At 35.9% G+C, this 22,768-nt stretch overlaps 2 protein-coding genes across 8 annotated transcripts; one reads left to right on the top strand and one right to left on the bottom strand.

Moving 5' to 3' along the window:
* Window positions 1-343: 343 nt before the first annotated feature.
* On the bottom strand, window positions 344-11,733 carry LOC131666315 (glycogen debranching enzyme). 2 transcript variants are annotated; one of them, XM_058938883.1, is made up of 25 exons: window positions 11,603-11,733; window positions 10,372-10,610; window positions 8,318-8,441; window positions 7,994-8,183; window positions 6,988-7,198; window positions 6,779-6,916; window positions 6,490-6,708; window positions 6,174-6,409; window positions 5,899-6,111; window positions 5,630-5,824; window positions 5,420-5,549; window positions 5,238-5,361; window positions 4,890-5,155; window positions 4,327-4,488; window positions 3,817-4,025; window positions 3,116-3,322; window positions 2,806-3,038; window positions 2,648-2,737; window positions 2,414-2,591; window positions 1,978-2,334; window positions 1,766-1,913; window positions 1,334-1,697; window positions 1,053-1,261; window positions 553-975; window positions 344-482 (listed from the first exon to the last, which is right to left on the bottom strand). In XM_058938883.1, exons 2-25 carry the CDS (start codon window positions 10,477-10,479, stop codon window positions 408-410), a joined length of 4,809 nt encoding a protein of 1,602 aa, XP_058794866.1. In that variant the 5' UTR covers window positions 10,480-10,610; window positions 11,603-11,733; the 3' UTR covers window positions 344-407. The 2 variants fall into 2 exon arrangements, with proteins under 2 accessions (XP_058794866.1, XP_058794874.1); XM_058938891.1 differs by lacking the exons at window positions 8,318-8,441; window positions 10,372-10,610; window positions 11,603-11,733 and having other exon boundaries at window positions 6,988-7,067; window positions 7,994-8,104.
* Window positions 9,498-22,648, top strand: LOC131666290 (proteasome adapter and scaffold protein ECM29). Of its 6 annotated transcripts, XM_058938849.1 has the most exons (28): window positions 12,483-13,396; window positions 13,513-13,624; window positions 14,329-14,576; window positions 14,641-14,759; window positions 14,826-14,975; window positions 15,064-15,342; window positions 15,436-15,631; window positions 15,776-15,864; window positions 15,942-16,134; window positions 16,209-16,354; window positions 16,450-16,750; window positions 16,812-16,998; window positions 17,077-17,433; window positions 17,500-17,675; window positions 17,743-17,844; window positions 17,911-18,117; window positions 18,205-18,319; window positions 18,398-18,581; window positions 18,654-18,942; window positions 19,021-19,254; window positions 19,353-19,700; window positions 19,773-19,929; window positions 20,005-20,163; window positions 20,246-20,690; window positions 21,329-21,512; window positions 21,584-21,719; window positions 21,791-22,000; window positions 22,077-22,648. In XM_058938849.1, exons 3-28 carry the CDS (start codon window positions 14,463-14,465, stop codon window positions 22,277-22,279), a joined length of 5,280 nt encoding a protein of 1,759 aa, XP_058794832.1. In that variant the 5' UTR covers window positions 12,483-13,396; window positions 13,513-13,624; window positions 14,329-14,462; the 3' UTR covers window positions 22,280-22,648. The 6 variants fall into 6 exon arrangements, with proteins under 6 accessions (XP_058794841.1, XP_058794850.1, XP_058794814.1 ...); XM_058938858.1 differs by lacking the exons at window positions 12,483-13,396; window positions 13,513-13,624 and adding an exon at window positions 9,498-9,788; XM_058938867.1 differs by lacking the exons at window positions 12,483-13,396; window positions 13,513-13,624 and adding an exon at window positions 11,610-11,737.
* The last annotated feature ends 120 nt before the right edge of the window (window positions 22,649-22,768 follow it).

Below are 22,768 nucleotides of genomic sequence, written 5' to 3'. Positions count from 1 at the left end.
TTGGGCAGAAAAGCTCGGTTGTATAAAAATTTATCGCTGTACAGCGTTTTATCGTGATAATCGTTGAGTTTGTGCTGCGGTCCAGAAGGCACGTTCGTCAAGATATCAGCTTCTAGATCATTCGAAGATGAGTTAGAGTGTAACCGAGTATTCTGGTGCTTGTATCTACGATAACTAGGGTATGGTCGAGGGCTAACGTGCCTGTGATCGGGAAGGGATAGGGGTAGCAGTCGAACAGGGTACTCGGCGGTATCAACAAGCTCGGGAAGCGACAGGGAGGAGGAGAAAGGGATTAGAGGCACGGGCGCGTGTGTCCGTGAAGCCGTGCCCGCTTGATCGTTTCGCTGTGCAGGCTGAGTGTACGCTAAGTCTAGAGGGGGGCAGTGAGTAACACACGCGGAGTTGCATCAGTTGTTGGGGTCGTCGGTCGGTAACGAGGCCAGCAGCAACTCGGCCTTGAGCTTGTCGAGATCGTGGAGCACCTGCAGACATCGCAAAGCGTCAGAGCTAAGGGCTGCGCAAGAGCAGCGTGTGAAAACGAATGTCGCATACCTCAAGTATGGTTGAAGCGCTCCAAGCCTGCGTACGGCAGCTGTCCTGACAGTAGACGCCTTCGCGATTGGTGAGCTCGGGTAGGCCGCGCCAGTGGTTGCTCGAGGCTTCGGTCATGTGGCATGAGATGACGGCCTCGCAAAAGGAGATGCAGCGGCGCAGCTCGTCCTCGCCGCCCACCAGACCCGCAAACTGCAGCCGTGCGCGCAGAAAGAAGCCTACGGGCCACAGCCACTCGGGGCCCTGGTGGTAGTTCCAGCCGTGCGCCACTTTCGGGTCGCTTGAGTCGTTGGCGTTGTTATAGTTGCCGTCATACGCCCAATCCGAAGGGTCTAGGGTCTTCATGCCCAGAGGACCCAGCAAGATATGTTCCGCCTGCTTTAAAGCCGTCCACGCATGCTCCGGCTCGAACAATTCCGGCGACTATAACGTAGCGCAATCCAGCGTTACAACGTGGCTCGTTACTACAAGCGATCCTTCAAATAGATTGTTTTACTTACAGCAACCATGGCAATTGGGAAGTTCGGACGCAGTTGATAGTCCGCCCAGACCTGTGAAGCTCCATGACTATCCTTATAAATCCCTCGACGATTGATCAGATCGGGTCGCAATTCGCCTTCCAAAGGCGTTTCGTTAACGTAAAAGTATTTCTCAAAGTTTGCTTTCACCCTGTCAGCCCACTCGCGATAGGTCCAGCTCTCCGCTACTCCTGCGATAGCATTATGAACGTATTACCGTTGAACCAGGGCTGACGACTGTCTTAAATCAACGGCGTCCTTACCTTTCTCGTTCTTGCGCTCTACGCTGCCGTACGGATAGAGCTTCTGCTCGTACAAGCTCGCCAAGAAGACGAGAGTGCTATGGCAGAGTCCAATGATTTCGACGGCAGAGCCGTCTCTAGGCGTCGCAGGCTTGCCCTTGTTGCCAGCCTTTTCCGATGAGCCCATTTTATCCATCCAAGTACCGCAGTTGTACTCATTTCCACCGAAAACAAATCCACTCTCGATATTCACACCGATTTCATTGTTGAAACCCTTATCACACATGTGCTCGTCAATACATCTGCCCGCATTACGCTCGCGGAAGCTCAATCCTTGGAAATGTATCTTCATGGCTTCTTGTATGACGTCGCACAGTGGTTGATTCTAAGACAAATCAACGATCTCGTGAAAAATACGCGGATATATATTAACAGAATCAACGATGATTTTACCACTTCGGTAGTGACTAGTGCTGGAGAATCGTCCGTTGGATATAGTCTTGACACTTTATCCAAAAGAATCTTATGACCATTTGGAACTTCATTCACATAACATTGGATAGTATATAACCACCACCACACAGCATCTCGACAGTTATATCTGAAAAATTATTCGCGTTATCGATGATTTCACTCAACAAATTAAATAGCATTATTTTTTTTACCTTGCATTCACTCCTTTATCCAAGAGGTTTGGAATTAATCCATGACGTAGGGTTCCGGCATATCCTAGAATAATGAACCGTGCCTCTTCATGTCTGCCAGTTAACAGCAACAAGCCCCTCAAAGAAATGAAAGTGTCCCGACCCCAATTCCTCATATAGCCAATGGCAAAATGAGGCAAACCAGCTGACAGTGTTAAACATTCTTGAATCTTTCCGTTATCAGTTTGTCGCACTTTAGGCTTTGGCGGTGCCAAATCGCTTGACAGATCTGGTAATGGTGCGGATTTTACAATGCCACCCACTTGTACGGAAACTAGAGATAACATTCTCGTAAAGTCTGTTCCATCCTTTACGAAACTACACGAAAATTTATTGTTATTTTAGAATTGCTCTTTTTTAGATTTATAAGCGTTATCCTTATAAATGCAAAGCACACCTGGACATGAGAACGAAGCATTGTTCAATCAGGATGCTGTACACATTTACGATAATTACGTCGAAGTAGCTTGGAACTAAATAGCGGGGAATGAGTTTGAATGGTTCTGCAGCTTTTTCTAGCCATTCTCCAAGAGCTACAGTACCCTGATCTTCTTTTAATCTTTGCCACGTGTAATCTGCAATTTTCAATGTATAAGATTGATAAATCAGTGTAATGATAATAAATACATGCCTATCAACCAATTTCCTTGGCGAAGATTGCCACATAAAGGATGTCCAAGATCATTGTTGGATCGGATGTCAGCAAGCAATGATATAACTCCTATTCGAGAGGAAAAAATTAATTCGTAAGTTCCAGTAACTCTGTATGCATTGAAAATGGAAAAAAACCTTGTAAACCAGCATAAACTAGCGGTCCGTAATCAGGAATATCGTAAACGCCAAACTTGTTTCCAGTCTCGTCACGTTCTTCTTGATCACATCGATACAAAGCTTTATTAAGGTCGGCAAAGTTCATACGTGATACAATTGAGTGCAATTCTGAATTGCAAGTTAACGTGAGAGTGCTTATCAAAGCATTGACTTTCTCCATAGCTGGTCTGGTATTTTTATGAAGAGATATCCTACGAGTTATAATAATAATAGATGTGAAGTAATATAGTTATCGAAAATGACGACAATTAAGTAAATAATAATTTACCTGATAGCAAATACAGAACCTGGCTGGAAATTGGTAAAGTTCAATTGAGTTATTTTTGGATCACCGGAATCAACTTTTTCAACTGATTTCGAATCCGAAATTTGTATGTGTTCTTTCACAGTGACTTTATATTCTGTGTAGCCATTGATAAAGTTATCATTCTTCACAAATTTCTTTGGCAAACTGTATGGTGAACATTCTCCATTCCTAAAAGTAATATGATATGGTTCTTGTTTTTTCAATTTTGAAATATTTGTCAACACCCCGTGCGCAAAGTGCGTTTTTCTTGCACGCTCGGCAGAAAACATGCGTTGAAAATCGCACTTTCCACACGTCGTATCAAACAATACGATACGACACATGTTCGAGAAGGAGTTTTTCGTCTCGTTTACCCTTCCACCCTCGCTTCTTTCGGGCGTAAATGCCACACGAGACAAGCATCTATTTTCCCGCACTTCTATCGTAATGAACTATTTCGACACTTCGTACGCAAAGTTCGTCTTTCTCGCACGTTCGGCGAAAAACGTGCGTTGAAAATTGCAATTTTCGTACGTCGTATCGAAAAATACGATACAATTTATGTTCGGGAAAGAAATTTTCGCTTCGCTCGGGTGTAAATACCACACGAGACAAGAATCTACTTTCTCGCACTTGTATCGTAAAGTATTATATTAGAATGATCCAATTAAATTAAAAATTACGTTGCTCCCTCATGGGCAAACGAAGCTTCAAGGATGATTTCTTCTACAACACCCTCGACTCTTAATGGTCTAATATGCCTTTTTAAATCGGAAGCGTTTGGATCAGGCTGATTGAATGCCGTAAATGCTACAAGTACAACACTTTCGTGAGATGTGGGAGAGTGTCTGGTAACTGCTACGACATCTGAATCCATTTGATCGACGAAAACCTATCAAGAATTATCTGTATTTTTATTATTTTATCGGATGATTATTAAATTATATTTTAACAATTCGTAGGTACGGACTCGATTTACGCAAGCTCGGGAAAAACAAACATGCTTCAAATCTCGCCTCGCACACGTCAAAAAAGAAAGTTAGATACATGTGCGAATAAGTGATTTCACCCTCACGTGGCCTTTTCACACTCGCTTCAATCGGGTGCAAACGTTCACATGAGGCTTGAATCACTTTCTATCACTAGTATCAAAATATACTATTTTTGCAGAGAATAGAAAATACTCTACATACTTGTGAAAATGACTGCTGTCCTAACCAAAAATGAAGATCATTTAGTGCTTTTTTGGCCGCTATAATACCGGAATTGTAGCTGACGTACTGTTTATTTTCCTTAGCTACTTCTACTTTATCGGTCCACGAAGTATATTCTCTTTCTTCATCAACAACGTGAATCTATAAATAAATAAACATAAAATATGCTGATTTAATTAAAAAAAAAACAGTTTCATAAAAATAAGTGACTGGTCGATATAAATTTTTTTGTTTACCAAACAACTAAAACTTTAGATGCAAACGTTATTTATGTATTTCGCGATGTCAAGATAAAATCAAACCGTATATATAATACGTTTTTTATTTCGATTGATACAAAAACAACTCTCTGAAACCTTTAATGAAACTTATATTTTATTTATCTATTTACATTAGTTTTAGATGAAAGATGTTTATAAAGCAATAACGAAAAGTGACAGATTTATTTTATTAAATGCAGTTCAATAAAATAATTCATCAAAATAGTTTGATTCTGCAAAGATGGAATGGAATTTTATTTTAAAAAAAATGTATATACTCACGTGATGAGGGATCAATTCGTCGTAACCTCGGTTACTACCACTAGCGCAACATGCCATGGACACCAGGGCAGCACTAGGTAATAAATCAAACACGCTTCGTTTTTCCACTGGGCTTGGATTGTCGTGAGTCTGGTCGAGGAAAAGAGCATGAGCGACACATGGTACTAAGGGACGATGTCGAGCTTGAATGAATGCCCCCACAGGTTCTCCGCCATATCGATAGACGAGGCGACCTTCCTCGTGGCTATCCCACGCCGACATTGCTTCTACAAGAGGTGCGTGAAATCGTTATAACACGCTCTGTAAGCAATATTCGTCTACTGTTATATTAGTCTCTTTTGGGATTACCTCTGATGAGTGATGTTATTCCCAGTCGATTGACAAATATATTGTCTTTCTGGTCGGAGTTGGTGAAGAGTTCAGCGACGACAAATAAGTCGGGCTTGATCTGTCTAGCAGCATCGAGCATGTACTGAAAATAACAAGCACATTACAACAAGTTTAAAGCTTATCGCCAACAAAGTACCTACTTCTGCGACAGGAATAGGAGTTGAGTGACAGTTGTCCAGTCTGACGCCATCGAAAATTTTAGCCATCTGTTGCACATACGTTTTCATGCGCTCCCACAGAACTGGACACTCTTCTGGCTTATCGCCAAACCTGCATTAAGTCACCAAATTGTACCAGTATGTATCAGTATTTTAATTTTAAAGAGACAATGAGAGTATTTATTGATTTACCTTAGCTTAACACTATCACCCCAAGCAATAAGTTCTCGGCGAATGTACACATTTGAATCAGGATCAGCAAAGTTTTTGAAAGGATCTCCATTCATCACCCAACCGTTGTGAGCCATCAAATATTTGCCAGATTCGGAATACATAATCTCTTCCCTTTCAACGAAAGATCTTGGACTTCCAGAGTCCGTGAAATACCTATCGCATTTAAACGCATGGCAATTAGAAGCCAATATGTGCAGATTATTGTTACAACTACGATATAATTGTACCTTGGTACCAGTGGATTTCTCTCACTAATTTCCTTTAGCTGAGGTCCATCCGACTGTACTCTGAAATATCGTATACCCGATATGGCATTTTCAACAGCAGCATTCAGATGATTTTGAATTTCATTGGTCATTGCATCGTTTAACTCGATCAGTTTGTTTTTGAATTCCTCTGCGCATCGCTTTATTCTAGTATCTTCGTCAAAACAGTCAGATCTGAAATGAAACGTGTGCGATTAACATCTTTCTTTATTCGAACGCATTTTATTTTAACGTACCTGTATACATTGAACAATTTTAGAGCAAGAGGCATATCAACAGTGGCTTTTAATCTGCGATACTCGGGGTCCTTTATTATAGAAATACTTTCGTTTGAATCAGCCTGATTTTCTCCTGGGATTTGATTGCGCGCCACATTTACGAATTCAGCTACGAGCTCATCAATATTCATTGTGTACAGTTCGTGAATTTTAGCTAGTGGCAAGAAGTAAGTGTGCAGCGCATGACGAATAGACTGTAAGTAAAATAATTTACATAAGAAAATGTCTTAGTCTGTAAGTGATTATTACGAGCAGTAATCAAGCATATACTGACATTGAGATGTTCTTCAGTCCGTACGATAGGTGGTATTCCTTTATGCTGCCATTCCCCGGTCGAAACTCGAATCGTTAATTCAAATAGAATAGCGTCTAAAAGATATGCAGGACGGAGATGCGGACAATTGTTGCAGTTGTAAGTACATTCCGGATAATTGACCAGAAATGGACTTTCATTTGCAGTGTGGTTCAGGACTATATCACAAATACTCAAAGTCTAGAAACAATCATTTTTATGAACGATTGTATTTAATCAGCGGTATGGCTTTAAAGATGATGTGACTCACGTTCCATTCCTCGCGCATTTTTTTCATCAACTTTTCAACGTCATCAAACGTAGTCTCTTTATCAGGAGACTCGTGAAAGGAATGATTCAACTTCAATTGATCGCTAAGACTGTAGGCTGATTTGGAGCCCCCAATCGCCTAGAAATAATAATCGAATGAAAAAAGGAAAGGTTTTATCGCGATAAGCAGCGCTATATTTACAATAATACCTGAATGGGCGTGAAATGAATCATATTGTAGCCAGACTTGTAAGATACTTTCAATTTTTCTTCCCAAGAAGAGAAGGGTCCTAGTAATTTTGATAGAACTGTTTGACATTGTATACAATCTAATGGCAGTGGTTGGTTATTAACTCCAACAGTTAGTTCTGGATCGACCAACAAATATCCAGAAGCCAAAATCTTTCGAGCTTCGAGTCCACTGAATCGTTTTATTGTCATTAGTATATTAATTCATCGCATTGTAGTAGAAATCAAAGCAACGAACGAAAATTTCTTGCTTTGCTTCCGTGTTTGCGACAAGTCTTTTCAGAATGCAGTGACCTTGTCTAATCTTTTCACTAGCGCATTATCAAAACCCTGATTAATTTAATCGCTACGTAGCTATATGCGACAATTGTTGAACTGCAAGACTTGATGCCAAGGGCATTTGCTACCATTAATCCGGATCGGATTTTCTTGCCTTGGCTTAGGAGAGCATAACAGAATTGGAGATGCACTCGACGTATTCGGTTGCTCTAGCGGAATATGTTTCAACTATTTGTTTTATCATTTGGGTAATTTAGTTTCTCGCGCTCACTTGGCAACAATTTTCGGCCAAAAATTTATCATATTTACAGCCTGAGCTGTTCCAAAGCTTGCAATAAACGTTTGACTCTCAGATTTTTGTGTTGAACGGATGACATCACGTCAATTAATTAATTTATTATAATAAATAATTAATAATATACTAAATTATTTATTATAATAAACTTTAATGTCAGTGATTTTTTAGTTCACTGGTGTTATTTATGCGAGGAATAAAATGAAATAGTCGCGGGCAATCCTATTAGCTTTATTATTTATTATTGCCGGGCAGAACGTGAATGCCAAATTAACGTGTGCATAGTGGGATAAAACGTAAAACACGTTCTCAAATGCAAAAATAGTACATTAACTCTAACAATGACGAATATTTCGTATAGAAATATTTAGATAATTTGTTAGGTATTTTTACCTTGCTTCTGTAATGTAATAATGAAAAGATCCAGCTAGTGAAACTCTCAGAAAAATTGATTCGTGATTCCATGATAATTGATAATAGGTGTTCCTCTCGAACGGAGTATTGCTAACCAAAGGGTGGTTGGTAAATACGTCAACGCTATGCCCAAGAAGTGATGCCCCAAGTCTAAATTCCACTAACCATCCTATTTTCCAACAGAAATAAATACAAAGTGTAGGATTTATCGATTAAACAAAACATTTTCAATATGTACAATTTTTATGCGATAAGCAATGAGCATTAAGTCGTGCAACTAATTTGTTAAGAAATTGCTCTTACCTTTTTTCAATCGATATAAAGTTCCTTCTAGATGTTCTCCTTTGTTTAGAGTCAAAACTCGTACTTGATCATCGCTCTGGATGTCAGCAGAGAAACCAAGATTTTCCATAGTTGGCTTTTTAGGCTGCTCGAGAACATCAATTAACGATTAAATATTTCACACTTACGTAAGAATAATGTTTCTATGGAAAAACATAATTCTTATCAGCCGGAGACTATTCTACTTATGATAACAGTTACAGCTCGAAAAAGATTAAAAAATTATTTTTAGACCACAGGAATTCTTGGGCTTTCGCGTATTTCTTCGCACGAAAAACTGACTGCAATTGGAAACCCGAAATTCGAGCTAAATTACTTAAATTAAAAGAGTAAACTATTAAGATATACTCTACGAGAACATGTTTGCCACGCTCCGACTGCGATATTTAATTTGATTGAAAAAGCAAAACCAACGTTTAACGTATACAATTTACTAATTAATCGCTCAAAATAAAGCAAATACTCCGTTCAACGTGCCAAATTTACTGTACTCCACTGTCCAGCGGTGCGTTAGAGAATAAGCAAGTAGCCAGTATTACAATTGTTTATGCATAAAAATGTCAGTTAAGCCTGCAACTGCGTAGAAAAAAATAGAAAATTGAGCAACTGTTTCATTATACAATAGTTCTGCGCTTGATAACAGATGACAGAACGTAAAAAGCTTTTGGTTTTTGACGATCCGGATTTCATTGATATTCGAAGCAAATAGGAAGCAAACGAGGAAAATCGCTCGCTGTTTTTCTCTAATCGTCCCTGCGTAGCGAATCATCAGTTGTATAGAAAAAAATGTTCATGTTCAATGTTTATATCTACAGTACGAGTGTCTATTATAAAAAATTCTTGTGTAGGCGATTAAAATAGCATGGAATTGCGAGGAGCTTGATTTTGTTCTCGTGAGAGATCGAAGCTAGTCTGATGTTACGAGCACTTGATGTAGTTTCAAGCAACGATTAGAGGAGAGCAGCGGTCAACTTACCCTTTTAATAAAGGACATTATTAAGCAGCGATTAACAAGCAAGAAAAATACACACTAGTTGTTCAGTTAAGGTCAAATGTAAATGAGCAAAGTCTGTGGAAAAGCGGGAAATGGAAATCAAAGAAACGAATGTATCGCAGTGTTAACTGAAAAAGTGCAGACACGAATACTGTTGTCGTCTAAAGGAGGACTAACTACTTACGCGAGCAAAGTGCAAAATAAAAAAGAGCTGTCCAGATGGCCCGAGCCAGAATATAAATGGTCGGTGTAAAGCTGTTGTTAAGCGCTTGAAATGCGCAATATTACGTTACACTCGTTTCGTACTGTGAGCACGCACAAAAGTGGATCGCTAGATTATTCTTATTACCCCGTGGCCCCGAGCGTAGATTACATTACGAAAGTTTTGCTTGGAAACAAGGCATTTTCAAGATATTCCTACTTCATTCGACCAATAAAGTTCAGATAACAGCATTATTTAAAGAATATTTATCAAATCTTGCAAATTTAATACCACAAGACATACATCTAAAGGCACTCTTAACAGGCCTTATGCTCATGTTTTTTTATCGCTTATGAATAGTTAACATAAATATATGATGCCTATTATCGTAATAATAGTACAAACATGATAATCGCCGATGGACTTAAATATTGATTTCTGGGTGACAAACTAGCTTTTCCAATTTACAATCCTCCTTTTTAAACACTTTTTTGTTATTTAACAAAAAGATATTGTTTTATCAATGTCATAACATTACACTTTTAGATTAATTATTCATATAATTTTTTTCAATATCATTAGTTAACAATAATTTAATTTTAAAAACAATTTAAAACAACATATAATATAGTCTAATCAAGTGGAAAAAAATCATACGTAACTGTAATTTTCAAAACTTCAATTGCACATTCTAGGTGTAACTGCAATTTCATATTCAACAAATGTAGCCTATTAGTTACTTAATGATCAATTTTTAAGAACAAATTTCTGATCTCATATTATAAACTAAAAACTTGTATGATTCTTATTGGAACTTACGTAAGACATAAACAACTTCAGGCAGCACTGAAAGAAGTTTCCTATTTTCTTGAATAACTGTCGTGTGGTATCGCACACGAATTTTTGTAGTGCAACCATTGCATTCATTGGTCTATTGATAATACAAAATTCAACAGTATTTGGAGAAATCTTACACCGCAGCCTTTGTTACTCAACCACTTGTCAAATGGGACTATTTTACATGTTTATCATATTCAACAAGTTACTGTATGCTAAACCTATAACAAAATCTCATGGTCAATATATATTTAATTATTTCAACAATGAGACCATAATAACTTCACCCAAACAAACACAAGTCTATGATTCACATCAAATGGTCACATTCATTGACCATTGCATTCTTAACATTTGGAATGATTAAAATATATTTTTTGAATATAACTTTGAATATAACTGCTTTCAATTCTTAAATTTGACATTATTTTTTTATGAAAGGTATTGATATGTGCATATATGCTGTCCTCTAGTGGATCATTTGTGCACATGATTTGAGTAAAATAGTTTTATTTATAATACACATGTATACATGCTCTAGCCAAGCCAAATTTAGCTATATTGTTTTGGCCCTCCATACACTACTTTGTCAAAAAATGATGTGCACAGAAACTGTTTATTAATAAATTAGTCTCAAATAACAAAACAACATGAACTTTCAAAGATATAAAATTATTTAAGTTAAGCCTTACAAAATTCAAAATTATTTGTAGTATCCTGTTACTTGTACACCAATTTAATGTAATTAATAATGCTATCAACAGGGTAAAGTAAATAATTTTTACTATAACTGAATTATTTCCAAACTAAACAGGACAAAACATGTAGTATTGAAGTTTAGTGAAATATCATTTCTTTTACAAACAATAATCTTTAAGACTCACAGTAGTTCAACAAATATTACCAAAAAAATGTGTAGTTTACTAGAGGTGTTAGAATAACAAAATTATTTTAAGAAACACAAATTCACATGCTTTTAGAGAGAACAGCAGTATAGACATAAATCACACTTCTCACAATGTTAGTCTGAGACAGTGTAGTGAGCACATGCAAGCATCTACAATTAAACAAACTACGATATAAAACAAATATTGTTTATATCAATTTGGTTTGACGATAGTGACGATATTGAGATGTTACTGCTTTACGTAATGCAGACGAATATTATATATTGACTTTGACAAGAACATAGATCTGACTTTAGGATATTCACCTTCTGCTGCAAGACGATTCACAATCAGCGAGAGAGAAAGATCAAAGGATGAGACGGCTCAGCCTCAATATATTCAACGATATGTTTGTTTCGAGAATGAATGACCTCTATTTGAACGAGCAAAGCAATGTGAAGGTCAGTCATCTGCGCGCGATACAAGCTAAGTAAGCAATAGCAACAACACAGAGCAGTATTAGCCAGTGTATAAGAAGCACATACACAGTCGATAGTTGTGCGCGATGCGAGTTGAGTCGATCGCGGGTTGACCCTTTCTTCTTTTTCTTTAGTTGGCTTTATCTACTATCATTATACAGCGTAAATTAAACTATAACCGTGTAACTTCGATTGGCGGCGATTATAAAAGTAAGGAATTTGGTATCAGTAATATTTCTTTTCCTTTCACTTCCCTTAACCATTAGAATTAGAACTTGGATTCAGGGATTGACCCTTTAAATGCCACAGCAGACGACGCGCATGCGTTCTCACTCGCTACTGTCAGCGCGCGATGTTTCCATATTCAAAATTCCAAATAAAGCTCATTGCTTATCTTTATATACGCTTTCTGACAAAAATTATTTGAAATATTCGGTTGATGTGTCGATATAGTCCACCGAGACTGAGTAAACATTTTCTTTTAAATCTCAAACAAATGTGAATATAATTGATTATTTCTCCAAAGACTGCTGTGTCCGAAAGAAACGTATTTATCTAAGTATTGGATATATATATATATATATATATATATATATATATATATATATATATATATATATATATATATATATATATATAATAAGGTAACGATTGTAAAAAACGACTGAAAAGAGTTTGACGAACGCAGCTTTGATCGTGATGCGATAAAATTGAGGGGACACCGATCAATCAGAATCGGAAATATAAGACAGAAAAAAGTTAGAGGTATAGCAGCGAGTAGGGAATGGGATCAGTGTGTGGACGGGAGAGCTGATCCGGAGCTACGGTAGTAGGCAAGCGGCGCGCGCAGTAGCTGCACACATTTGCGACTGCAGACCAGCACTAGCTCACGGTTCCAAAATGGCAGCGGCTACGGACGAGCTGAGTAAGTTGTGCGCTTGCTTTGAGCAACAAAAATCGAGGAACGATCGATTGTGAAGCGACTGTAAAACTACGAAGGCGTTCAAGCGATAAGCCGGCCGGTCAAAGACAGAGTCAGTCTCGAGTGCCGCGAATACATTTTCAAGTTACTGCTCGAAATTCGTATCGCGACTGCCGCCAGTCATGCGATCTCATGCCGTGCGTGCGGCGATCAGTGTTGTGTGCGCGCAGCCGTAAGCCGGACCGGCGCGAATGATTGCTTATACGCACCCTCGTGTGATAGTGGCCTAATGCATGCCGATGCCATGTCCTCGTCCCGTCCCGTCTACTGAATTATAGCCAACTGACCATCGGCTTCTCCTCTCGCCTGCTCTTTATTTCGCTCATCACTTCGAACCGAGCGTGCTGCAGATGCCCAAGACTTGCAAGACTTGGCAGTAGTTTCCCGACGACGATGCCCTGCTCCGCTTGTTTCGATTCGCCTCGGGTCATTGCAAATTACAGGGCTGCATTGCGCCCAATCAGCTATATCCCCTTCCCACGTGCGCGCGCGCCGCAACACGTGGTTTTCCGACGAGACCCACCAGGACAACGCAACTGTCAAAACTAATCTCGCACCCTCCAGTAGTTTTTGCATCTGCTGTGTCATCCTGTGTGCTCTCGCGATTCAAGTATAGCCTAGCTCCTCGAATATGGTGACCTCGCCGATGGATATTAAAAGTTCGTTCCGCTCTAACGATTATTATAACCACTACTTGGCTAGTGCCAAGTATTGATGCAGTCATAATACTTAATTCGCTAATTGCAAACTGTCTAATTTTTTATATTTTGATTAGTTTGCTTACTATAACGATTTGACATAGTACGAACATCCGATATATTTAATATTATTTTGCTTCGATTATCTACTCCGAAATATTCTTCTCTAATCTAAACTCAACAACATAGGTATAAAGCAATTAACTTTGTACAATTACTCAGCTGTTTGTATCTTCATCTACCATTTCCTTTATCGATAAAATTATAACATCCTCACTTTGTGTATTTAACATACATTTCAAATAGCTGCTTTCTAAACATTTTATTGTATTCTAAGCTCATGTTAGCTATAATATTCTATTACTAGCTCTTCAAGTAGCATATTGCACATATATTAGGAGTAACTTGAACAAACTAATCTTTGGCAATTAAATCTTCTGCCATTCTATTAATTTCTAGATCTAGCTTTGTTGATCTACACATCATCGTGTACTTAATATTTTAATAAATTTTAACAAACAAAATTTTCTGGTGTTCTTATTATATAATAAAAATTAAATCAATATAAAGATAGCCATTGTATACTTTCTTCTTTTATTTATTTCTAGAAATAATACATTACAGATTCATAATGATTTATATTATCTAACCTGATATCAATATCTCATAAACTGCATCATTGTTATCCTCATAAAATAGCAAAACAAATTTTGACATTACTTATGTCATATGTAATATTTGTATAGATCAATTTGTCTGTTTTATAGAATATCCTATATCAATTTCTGTATGATTAACATGAGAAGTTTTGAATAGTTTTCCAATATTCGAATGGATATAACATATAGAATTTTGAAAATATTGAGATCACAGATTAATAGTGTGTATTTTAGTTTTACTAGAGCGTGTATTTTTACGCCTGGGCTCAGCAGAAACTGACGAGCAGTTGCAATCATCAATATGCAAATTTTTACCTCCAGTACTGCTAAAGCTTTCAAGTTCACAAGAAGGTGTAAGAAAAAAAGTTATGGAACTACTAATACATATAAATAGAAGGATAAAAAGTAGACCACAAGTGCAACTTCCTGTAGAAGCTTTATTACTGCAGTATCAAGATCCTGCAGCTAGTTCTTTTGTGATTGTGAGTAGGCCAATAAATTTGAAAACTATTTTCAAGTTTTAATTTTATATGCAAATGTTTTCAGAATTTTACAATAATATACATTAAATTGGGATATCCTCGCATGGAAATGAGTAAACAAGCAGAGTTGATACCCACTGTGTTAAATGCTATTCAAGGAAAACCTTTGTCACATCAGGATAGGTAAATCTAATTTCAGAGTAGAAATATTATTATTATTTCTAGTATTATAAAATAAATTTCCTCTAGCTTGTTGTTGATAATCATGCCAGCGTTAGCTCATGTGAATATACCAATGGATCCAGAAAAAAGAGCTTCGCTTCTTGGATTACAAGATGAGCCTCAAACAGCAAAGCAATTGCTCAATTTTATGCTGGACATGCTTCTATTGCCATATGGGTAATTTCTATGCCTACATCTAATGAAAATGGTTTACCATTATAAAAATATTTTGTTAATCATGTTATTTCTTTAAATATGTGAACAGAGCTATAGGACAAAATGAAAATTCACAAGCTGGGCACCCAATTGACTGGTCACAATTTCCTGTTCCTCCAGGCTTGAGTGAATATGCATTTAAGCGTGTAATTGGTGAAACTCCTCCTTTGGCAGAGCAACTTGAACAAACAAAATTAGGGATTATTAAATTCTTAGCTGGAGGATTTTTCCCTGATTCAGAAGTTCTTATTCATTTAATTGTTGCTGCTGCTGACACGAGATTTAGTGTTGCCAATTTAGCAGATTTAGAATTGAAAAAAATGGTCAAGTATGTTTTTGATTGTAGTAATTTTATTGACATTGATACCAAATTAAAATAATTTATATGACATTGTATTTTTAATTATTATTTTTTTCAAAGTACATTAGACTGGTCATCAATGCAGTTAGCTGCACCACTTTATTCATTATTTTTGGGGACTGATGCAGTGGCTGCTCAGAAAGAAGTTAAACCAGATATAAAGCGTACTCCTGCCAGTATTAGAATACGACTGAAATTACTGTACTATTTATGTAGAGTAACCAAAGCTGGCTTTATAATTCCACCATGTATTCAAGTACAGTACTTTTTAAAATACTATTATGATGCATGAAACTTATAAGATTTTAGTGAAAAAATATATAAGTTCTAATAAGTTAAGAGCAGATGGACATCATTGTTATCTTTGAAAATTGAATATTAAAGTAATTGGTTTCTTTAGGTTATTTTTGAATCACTGTATGGGGCTAGCAATACAAATTCTAAGCTCAAATCATTGGCTCTTCAGTTTACATCAAATCTCGTTCAACAGTAATACATTAAGCTTTATCTTATTAGTTAATTGTAAGAGCATTCATCCTGCCAATGTTTGTAATATTTTATATTAGGTGCAGTTTAACTCCAATTGTTCGAGTGGCTAAAGTAATTTTAATTGGAATGATGAAATTGATTACGGAAGAAGCTGAATCTGCTCATAGACTCATGGCTTATACCATTATTGGACAACTTGGTCAAAGAATTCCAACTCTCGTTAATAAAGATCTCAGTTTATTGCAAAATTTCTTCGACATGCTCACGACGGTACGCTATTGTTTTTGTCGAAAAAATAATTATTTCCTGTTACATAATTTTAATTTTAATCAAATAATATGAAGACCGACGGTGATTCACGGCGAACCATAAGGGACGCTCTAATTAGCATGACATCAGCATTTGTACTTAATAAAGATGATGATGCCGGATTGAATTTAATGGTGGGCTTTTTAGCATCGCACATTGAATCTCCAGAAGTTCACGTCAGGTGAATGAAAACTATACACAAGTTTGAATAAGTACAGAGATATTTTTTATTTATAAGTAATAAAAATTCAATCGAAAATTCTTTATTATCCTTAGATTCGTAGCAGTTCATTATTCGGCAACGGTTTTTCCTTCAAACCATGCACCATCTAGGTACCTTCTACTATTAGCAGCTGGTGATTCCAAACCAGAAGTTCAAGCTGAAGCTTTGAAATCACTTTATGGAACGTCATATAAAAATGAGCGTTATAAACATTTTGCTAAAGATATTGCATTACCGAATTTTCCTGAATTAATGTCTTACATTTATTCGAAAGTTCAAGCAAGACTCAATAGCAATAATAAAATAACCGTGGGAAATAAAGTTTTGCCCTTTAATACTGCTACTTTTGTAGAGGTAAAAGATTTTATGTTTGAAAGCAGTTTTTGTTTAAATAAAAAGTATTGTATTTTTTCAGATAATATCATACCTCCGAATTTGTTTGGCAAAAAGTTCTGATATAACCCTTCCAAACGATTCTCTGGAACATCCTTGCGAATTCACACCGTTAATTGGACGTTATTTAGAAAAACTACTAAAAGAAAATGCGGACAGTTTATACCATTATGTAGATATTATTGTTCTATTCTGCCAGGTTACTGGAGGTGATTACACATTATAATTAAATCATTTACTAGAAAAAAAAAATTTATTAATTGACAATTTCTGTGTTCATGTTCCAGACGAAGTGGCTTTGAGTGCTCTGCTCGAGGTTGTTGGAACGGTTCCAAATCACATCATTGAACGATATTCAAAAGATCAATCATGGATCCAGTCGTTGTTAACGTCGTCCAAGGAATATGTGAGGCATCTTGCGGCAAAAATTTATGCAATTTATGCGGCACATGCATCAACAAATGATTTCGAAAATCGAATTTCAAAAATACTGAAAACTACAAAAGACAAAGTTTTAGAACATCAACAAGGAGCTATATTAGCTTTGTCTTACTCTATAGAAAGGAAATTAACGTTACGGAAATGTGAAGATGTTAATACGATAACTACTTGGAACACCTACGTCGATGCTGTAAAAACAATTTGTGAGTTGCACTTTTTACAAGAGCTTATTTTTATTATACACATTCATTAATATTTTTCTCGTACAGGTGATTTTCTCAATGCAAGTAACCCATTGCTTTTGAACGCAGCAATTAAAGGTATCGGAGAGATCGGAAAAACTTTTTCTTTACCTTTGCCTGCTGAAGCCGAGAAAGCTACTAGCAAAAAAAGCGTCACGGAGAAGTTGTTTTCAATTTTTATGAACGTTAAATCAAATGCCAAGGTTAGATACAACTGCTTATTCGTACTTACTCTGAAATTTGTCTTATAAATTAGATACGCTATTTTAGGTAAAAGAACGAGTTGCGCTGAGTTTGGGTCACATTTGTGTAGGAGAAGAATATCCTCATACAAAAATGATTGTCGAAAAATTTATAGAAACTGCTAATGATGTAAGTTTTGAAAAAGCTATAATATTAACACTCGGTTATGCATAATTTAAGTTTTTATTTTTATAGACAAGAGACATTAACATACATTTGTCTATTGGAGAAGCTTTAGTTTGTTGTATTCAGGGACCTGCTTCGCCAGCAGCTAGAGATGCATGGAAGACACTTCCATCTGAACATAATGTTCCATTTATGAAAGAAAGTGATGATTTGCTAGTATTTGTCATTGATAAATTACTGTCAGTTGCTAATAAACCACATCCAAACTCCCGTCAGGTATATAACATTTAATTTCTTAAATTTTAAATAAATAGAAATTAAATCGTATTGTCATAACATTTTTATCAAATTTATATACTTTAGGCCGTTTGCACTTGGTTACTAACAATTGTAAAACACAATGCCAAACGTGAATGTGTATTAAAAAGGTTGTTTGATATACAGAATACGTTTATGAATTTCTTGTCTGAAAATAGTGGTAAAATCTGTGCATATTTTTGTGAACATATGTTTTTCTACTTTACTATAGAAAATCATTTCTTTTTACTCTTTTTAGATATTGTGCAGGACATTGCTTCAAAAGGTTTATACTTAGTTTATAATAGCTGCTCAAAAAATAGTAAAGCAGCTTTAGTCTCTGCAATCACAAATCAGTTATTGCATGGTAGAAAAGAAGTGCGAAAAGTTAATGACAATACAAAATCGGTTAATGAAGGAGAACTAGGAAAATCGGCAACTGGGTAAGATAAATTATTTAATTATTAAAACTTATTTATGCGGTTATAGAATTCAAAAAATACTTTTATTCGCAGAGGCAATTTGACGACATACAGGGAAATATGCTCTTTAGCGTCTGATCTAAATAAACCAGAATTGACGTATCACTTTTTACAATTGGCTAACAACAATGCCTTATGGACTTCTAAGAAGGGAGCGTCGTTAGGATTTTCTCAAATCTCAACCTATATCAATGAAGATCTTTCAGCTCAATTACCAATAATCATACCAAAACTGTATATATATCAATTTGATCCAATAACTAAAGTACAGCAAAGCTTTGCAAGTATTTGGCGTGCAATCGTACCTTCAACTGCAAAAGCTGTGAGTTTGTTCTTTTATATTTTTGTCATACTGCGTTACCTTGTCATCAATAATAATGTAATTTTTGGATTTTTGTAGCTGGAACAATATCATAACGAAATATTAGATCATATCTCAGTAAATCTAATAAACAACCAATATCGTGTTCGGATTAGCTGTTGCTTGGCCTTGACCGATCTCGTAAAGTCAAGCGCTCCAATTGATTATGCAAAATATGCTCCTATATTGTGGAAACAATTATTTAGAGTAATGGATGATATTCACGAGGGTACTAGACAAGAAGCTACAAATACTGCTAAAGTGTTTAGTAGAGTGAGTGTGCTATTCTTGTCCAAATTTTTAAAGTTCTTCTTCTGCAACATGGTTGTCATTTACAAGAGGGTGCTAATATGGGCAAATTTTTTTGATAGATTTGTGTCCGACAATGCGATGTATCTCACGGAAAATCAAGAGAAGAGCTTTTACAAGCAATAATTCCTGTGCTACTTGAAGATGGTACCACGCATTCGGAGCTGATGGTTCGTTCGGTAGCTCTAAAAACTATTTCACAACTTGTATCGTCCGCTGGAAATTTATTGAAACCTTCTCTAGCGATTTTAATTCCTGCGCTTATAAATTCAATCGGCGATTTCTCTGAAAATACACAAGTGATGCAATTGCATAATATGATGGCAAATTCTCCCGAAATGCAAGAAGCCATCGATGAGTCAACGGCTCAACAAACTAAAAATCAATTTTCTACCGATACTATGACGAAGGTACCTTCAGATTTCGCTTTCTCGATTTGGCTATTTTATTTTCTTTAATTCATGCTGTCTTATTGGTTTCAGTGTATACAATATATAGATGGGCCTATATTAAAAGAACTAATGCCAAAAATTATTGATATAATAAAATCCAGCCTGAAATTAGGAACAAAACTAGCATGCTCGAATTTCTTAATAAAAATTAGTTTTTTTATGAAGCATGAGCTGCAACCATATGCCGGTAAGACATTTCATTTCTTTTAAAGCTAATGTACATATATTTATATTTATGTTATTTTCTCCATCGAATTTTCAGGTAAAATACTAGCAGCACTCATCAATGGATTAACTGATCGAAATGCTGGAATAAGAAAAAACAATGCGATAACAATAGGTCATATTGTGGGGTGTGCAAAAGAATCTAGTCTGGAGAAATTATTCAATATGTTAAATACCTGGTATATGGAACGAGAAGGTTATTTATACTAAACATAATTATCAATTTTATGCTTATGCAGGACTAATTTATGAAAATTATTGAATATTTTCCTTTTCAGACGACCCTATTCGTTTGGCTATAGGTCAAACTTTGCAATCTATCAATAATCATAATCAAGACGTTTTGAAGAATTATTCCAACATTGTAATGCCATTAAGTTTTTTCGCTATGCACGCAGAAAAAGTTGTAGGTGTAAACGAGAAAACGGTGGAATTGTGGAGTGAATTGTGGTCTGAAATAACGCCTGGAACGGAAGGTGGTATTCGACAAAATTTAGAAGCTATTACGAATACTTTAAATGCAGCTTTAGAATCTCCTTCGTGGACTATGAAAGCTCAAGCTGCTAACGCCGTATCGACCGTCGCAACTAAATTAGGGGCTGGAATAGAGGAAAAAACTCGAACTTCTCTGTTAAACATTTTAGTTAATGGATTGCAGGGAAGAACTTGGAATGGGAAGCATAGACTACTTAATGCTTTATCCACACTGGCCTGCAACAGCAAGTAAGATTTTTGTCTGCGATTAACAACATTCAATAAGAGAGAATGGACCCGTTATTATAGTTCACGATTACTTATTTTTTTTTACAAATACTATCATTTATCATGTACAGATTTATCTATTATTTATTGTTATTGTTACTGTGATTTCAAGAATTACGTCTGTGTGGAACGCTGCAGAGGTATACTAGGTACCTGTATGCATTATTATTGGTTCCCTGTAGTCATGAGTATATACGGCCACCTCCCCATAATTTATTAAATTGGTGCAGGATATATTAGTTATTTATGTACCTTGAACCAGCCAAACGCAAATACGATATAGGGAAGATGTTTGTAGCGAGGGATAGTATAAGGTCGACGCAATGAGCTCGCTACACTCGCCGTCTCGGCTCTTAGACTGTCCTGCGCTGATAACATTTCCTCCTCCGGTGTAATGGCGCTCGTTACGCTGCTAACGTATAAATAATTATTTCGATAATTGACAATCAATATTGTGAGCTCTCAATATTATTATTATTCATTTCTTTTTTACTTTACACTTATGAAACCGCAGATAGAGTCCAAACTTTTCATAAAAGAAGTCAGAAATTTAAAAATAATGGGATCATTTTTAAAGTATTTCATTACTTTATTTACAGAGAAGCTCTGAAAAATGATCAGAAATTGAAAGAACTGATCATTGAAACTTTATATCGAGAAAGCAAAAAAGACAATCTCGAATATCGGCGCTATGCTTTAGAGGCCTTTACTAACGTATTACACGAGCTGGATGAAGATAGATTTACACAAGTATATGATATTGCTCAAGAAGTTTTACCCAAAGTAAGTTTCCATGCCACTTATAATTCTTTTTATGTAGATTCTTGCATTTACAATTGTTATTTGCATAACAGTTGACGAAAAAAAGTGAAGACGATGATGACGAATCGGCAGAAGAGAATAAGAAAAAGCGCGAAGACAAAATCAAATTGCAGGAAACTATCTATGAAGGTCTTGGTAAGGCTTGGCCGACTCGTAAAGATACTCAAGGTATTTTTAATGCTTAGCTGTATACGTACTTATTGGTTAATCTTATGCTTTTAATAATTGTAACATTTTAGATCAGTATTGCTTGCAATTGGTGATGCACTGCTTTGAAACATTGCCTATAAGTACTCGACCAGTGCAAGTTGCAATTTTAACAACGCTGAATCGTTATGTTGATAAGCTTGTTCTTTTAAGAATTGATTTCAGTCAAACATCGGAGAAAGAAAAGGAAATGTTGGATTCAATTTGTAGTACTCTTCTTAAAATACTAAGATACGCCATCGGTAAAAATAATTTAGCATTTATCATAATTAGTCAAATAAAAATATGCTAACGATAAACGTTCCATCTTATTTTTAGGTATTGCAAAGTATACGCGAATTAGAAAAGAAGCATTGAATATTGTGATGTCACTGTCAAAAAAACTGACGGAAACTCAAAATATTAAGCTACTGAATTTTACAACCGCTTTAATGAAAGGTATGTTAAATGAGCTGTCAAAGGATAATCAACCAGAAATTAGATCCAGGGTTGTTGATATAAAAGAAATACTTAAATTGTAAATTTACAACAAATATTTATGAATATGAACAAATGTGATTTTGATCAATGGTCGAAAAAAACGTCTTTTCCATCTTTGTAATAATGTTCTTAAATATTTTAAGTAACATTTCTTTTATCTTTTCTTATTATTTTCTCTCACTTAAAATATTTTAAATCAAAGAGAATATTGTGCATAATAGATCAACTGTCAGTTTTATAATTACATAATTTTTATTTACTACGATTTGTTTATAAACTTCGTGAAAAATTGTCGATAATTTTGGAATCGCGAAGATGCAATATCGGCGAAACTTGTTTTTTTGCTTGTCTACAAGAAATTAGTGGGAAGGATTTATTTATATTACATTATAATGCAATAAAAATATATTACGCAAGATTTACGCAAGATTTCAATTCATTTATCACCGATTCGTATTACAATGCATTAATGTAATATCAATGGAAAAAAAAGACAAACTTATTTTATTTAATATTTATTAAAAACTGAA

The sequence above is a fragment of the Phymastichus coffea genome, unplaced genomic scaffold, assembly GCF_024137745.1.
Source record: "Phymastichus coffea isolate CEN01 unplaced genomic scaffold, Cenicafe_Pcof_1.1 PCOF00003, whole genome shotgun sequence".
NCBI lineage: Eukaryota > Metazoa > Arthropoda > Insecta > Hymenoptera > Eulophidae > Phymastichus > Phymastichus coffea.
The sequence above is the reverse complement of the archived record's forward strand: the minus strand, read 5'-3'. Positions and strand labels throughout refer to the sequence as shown.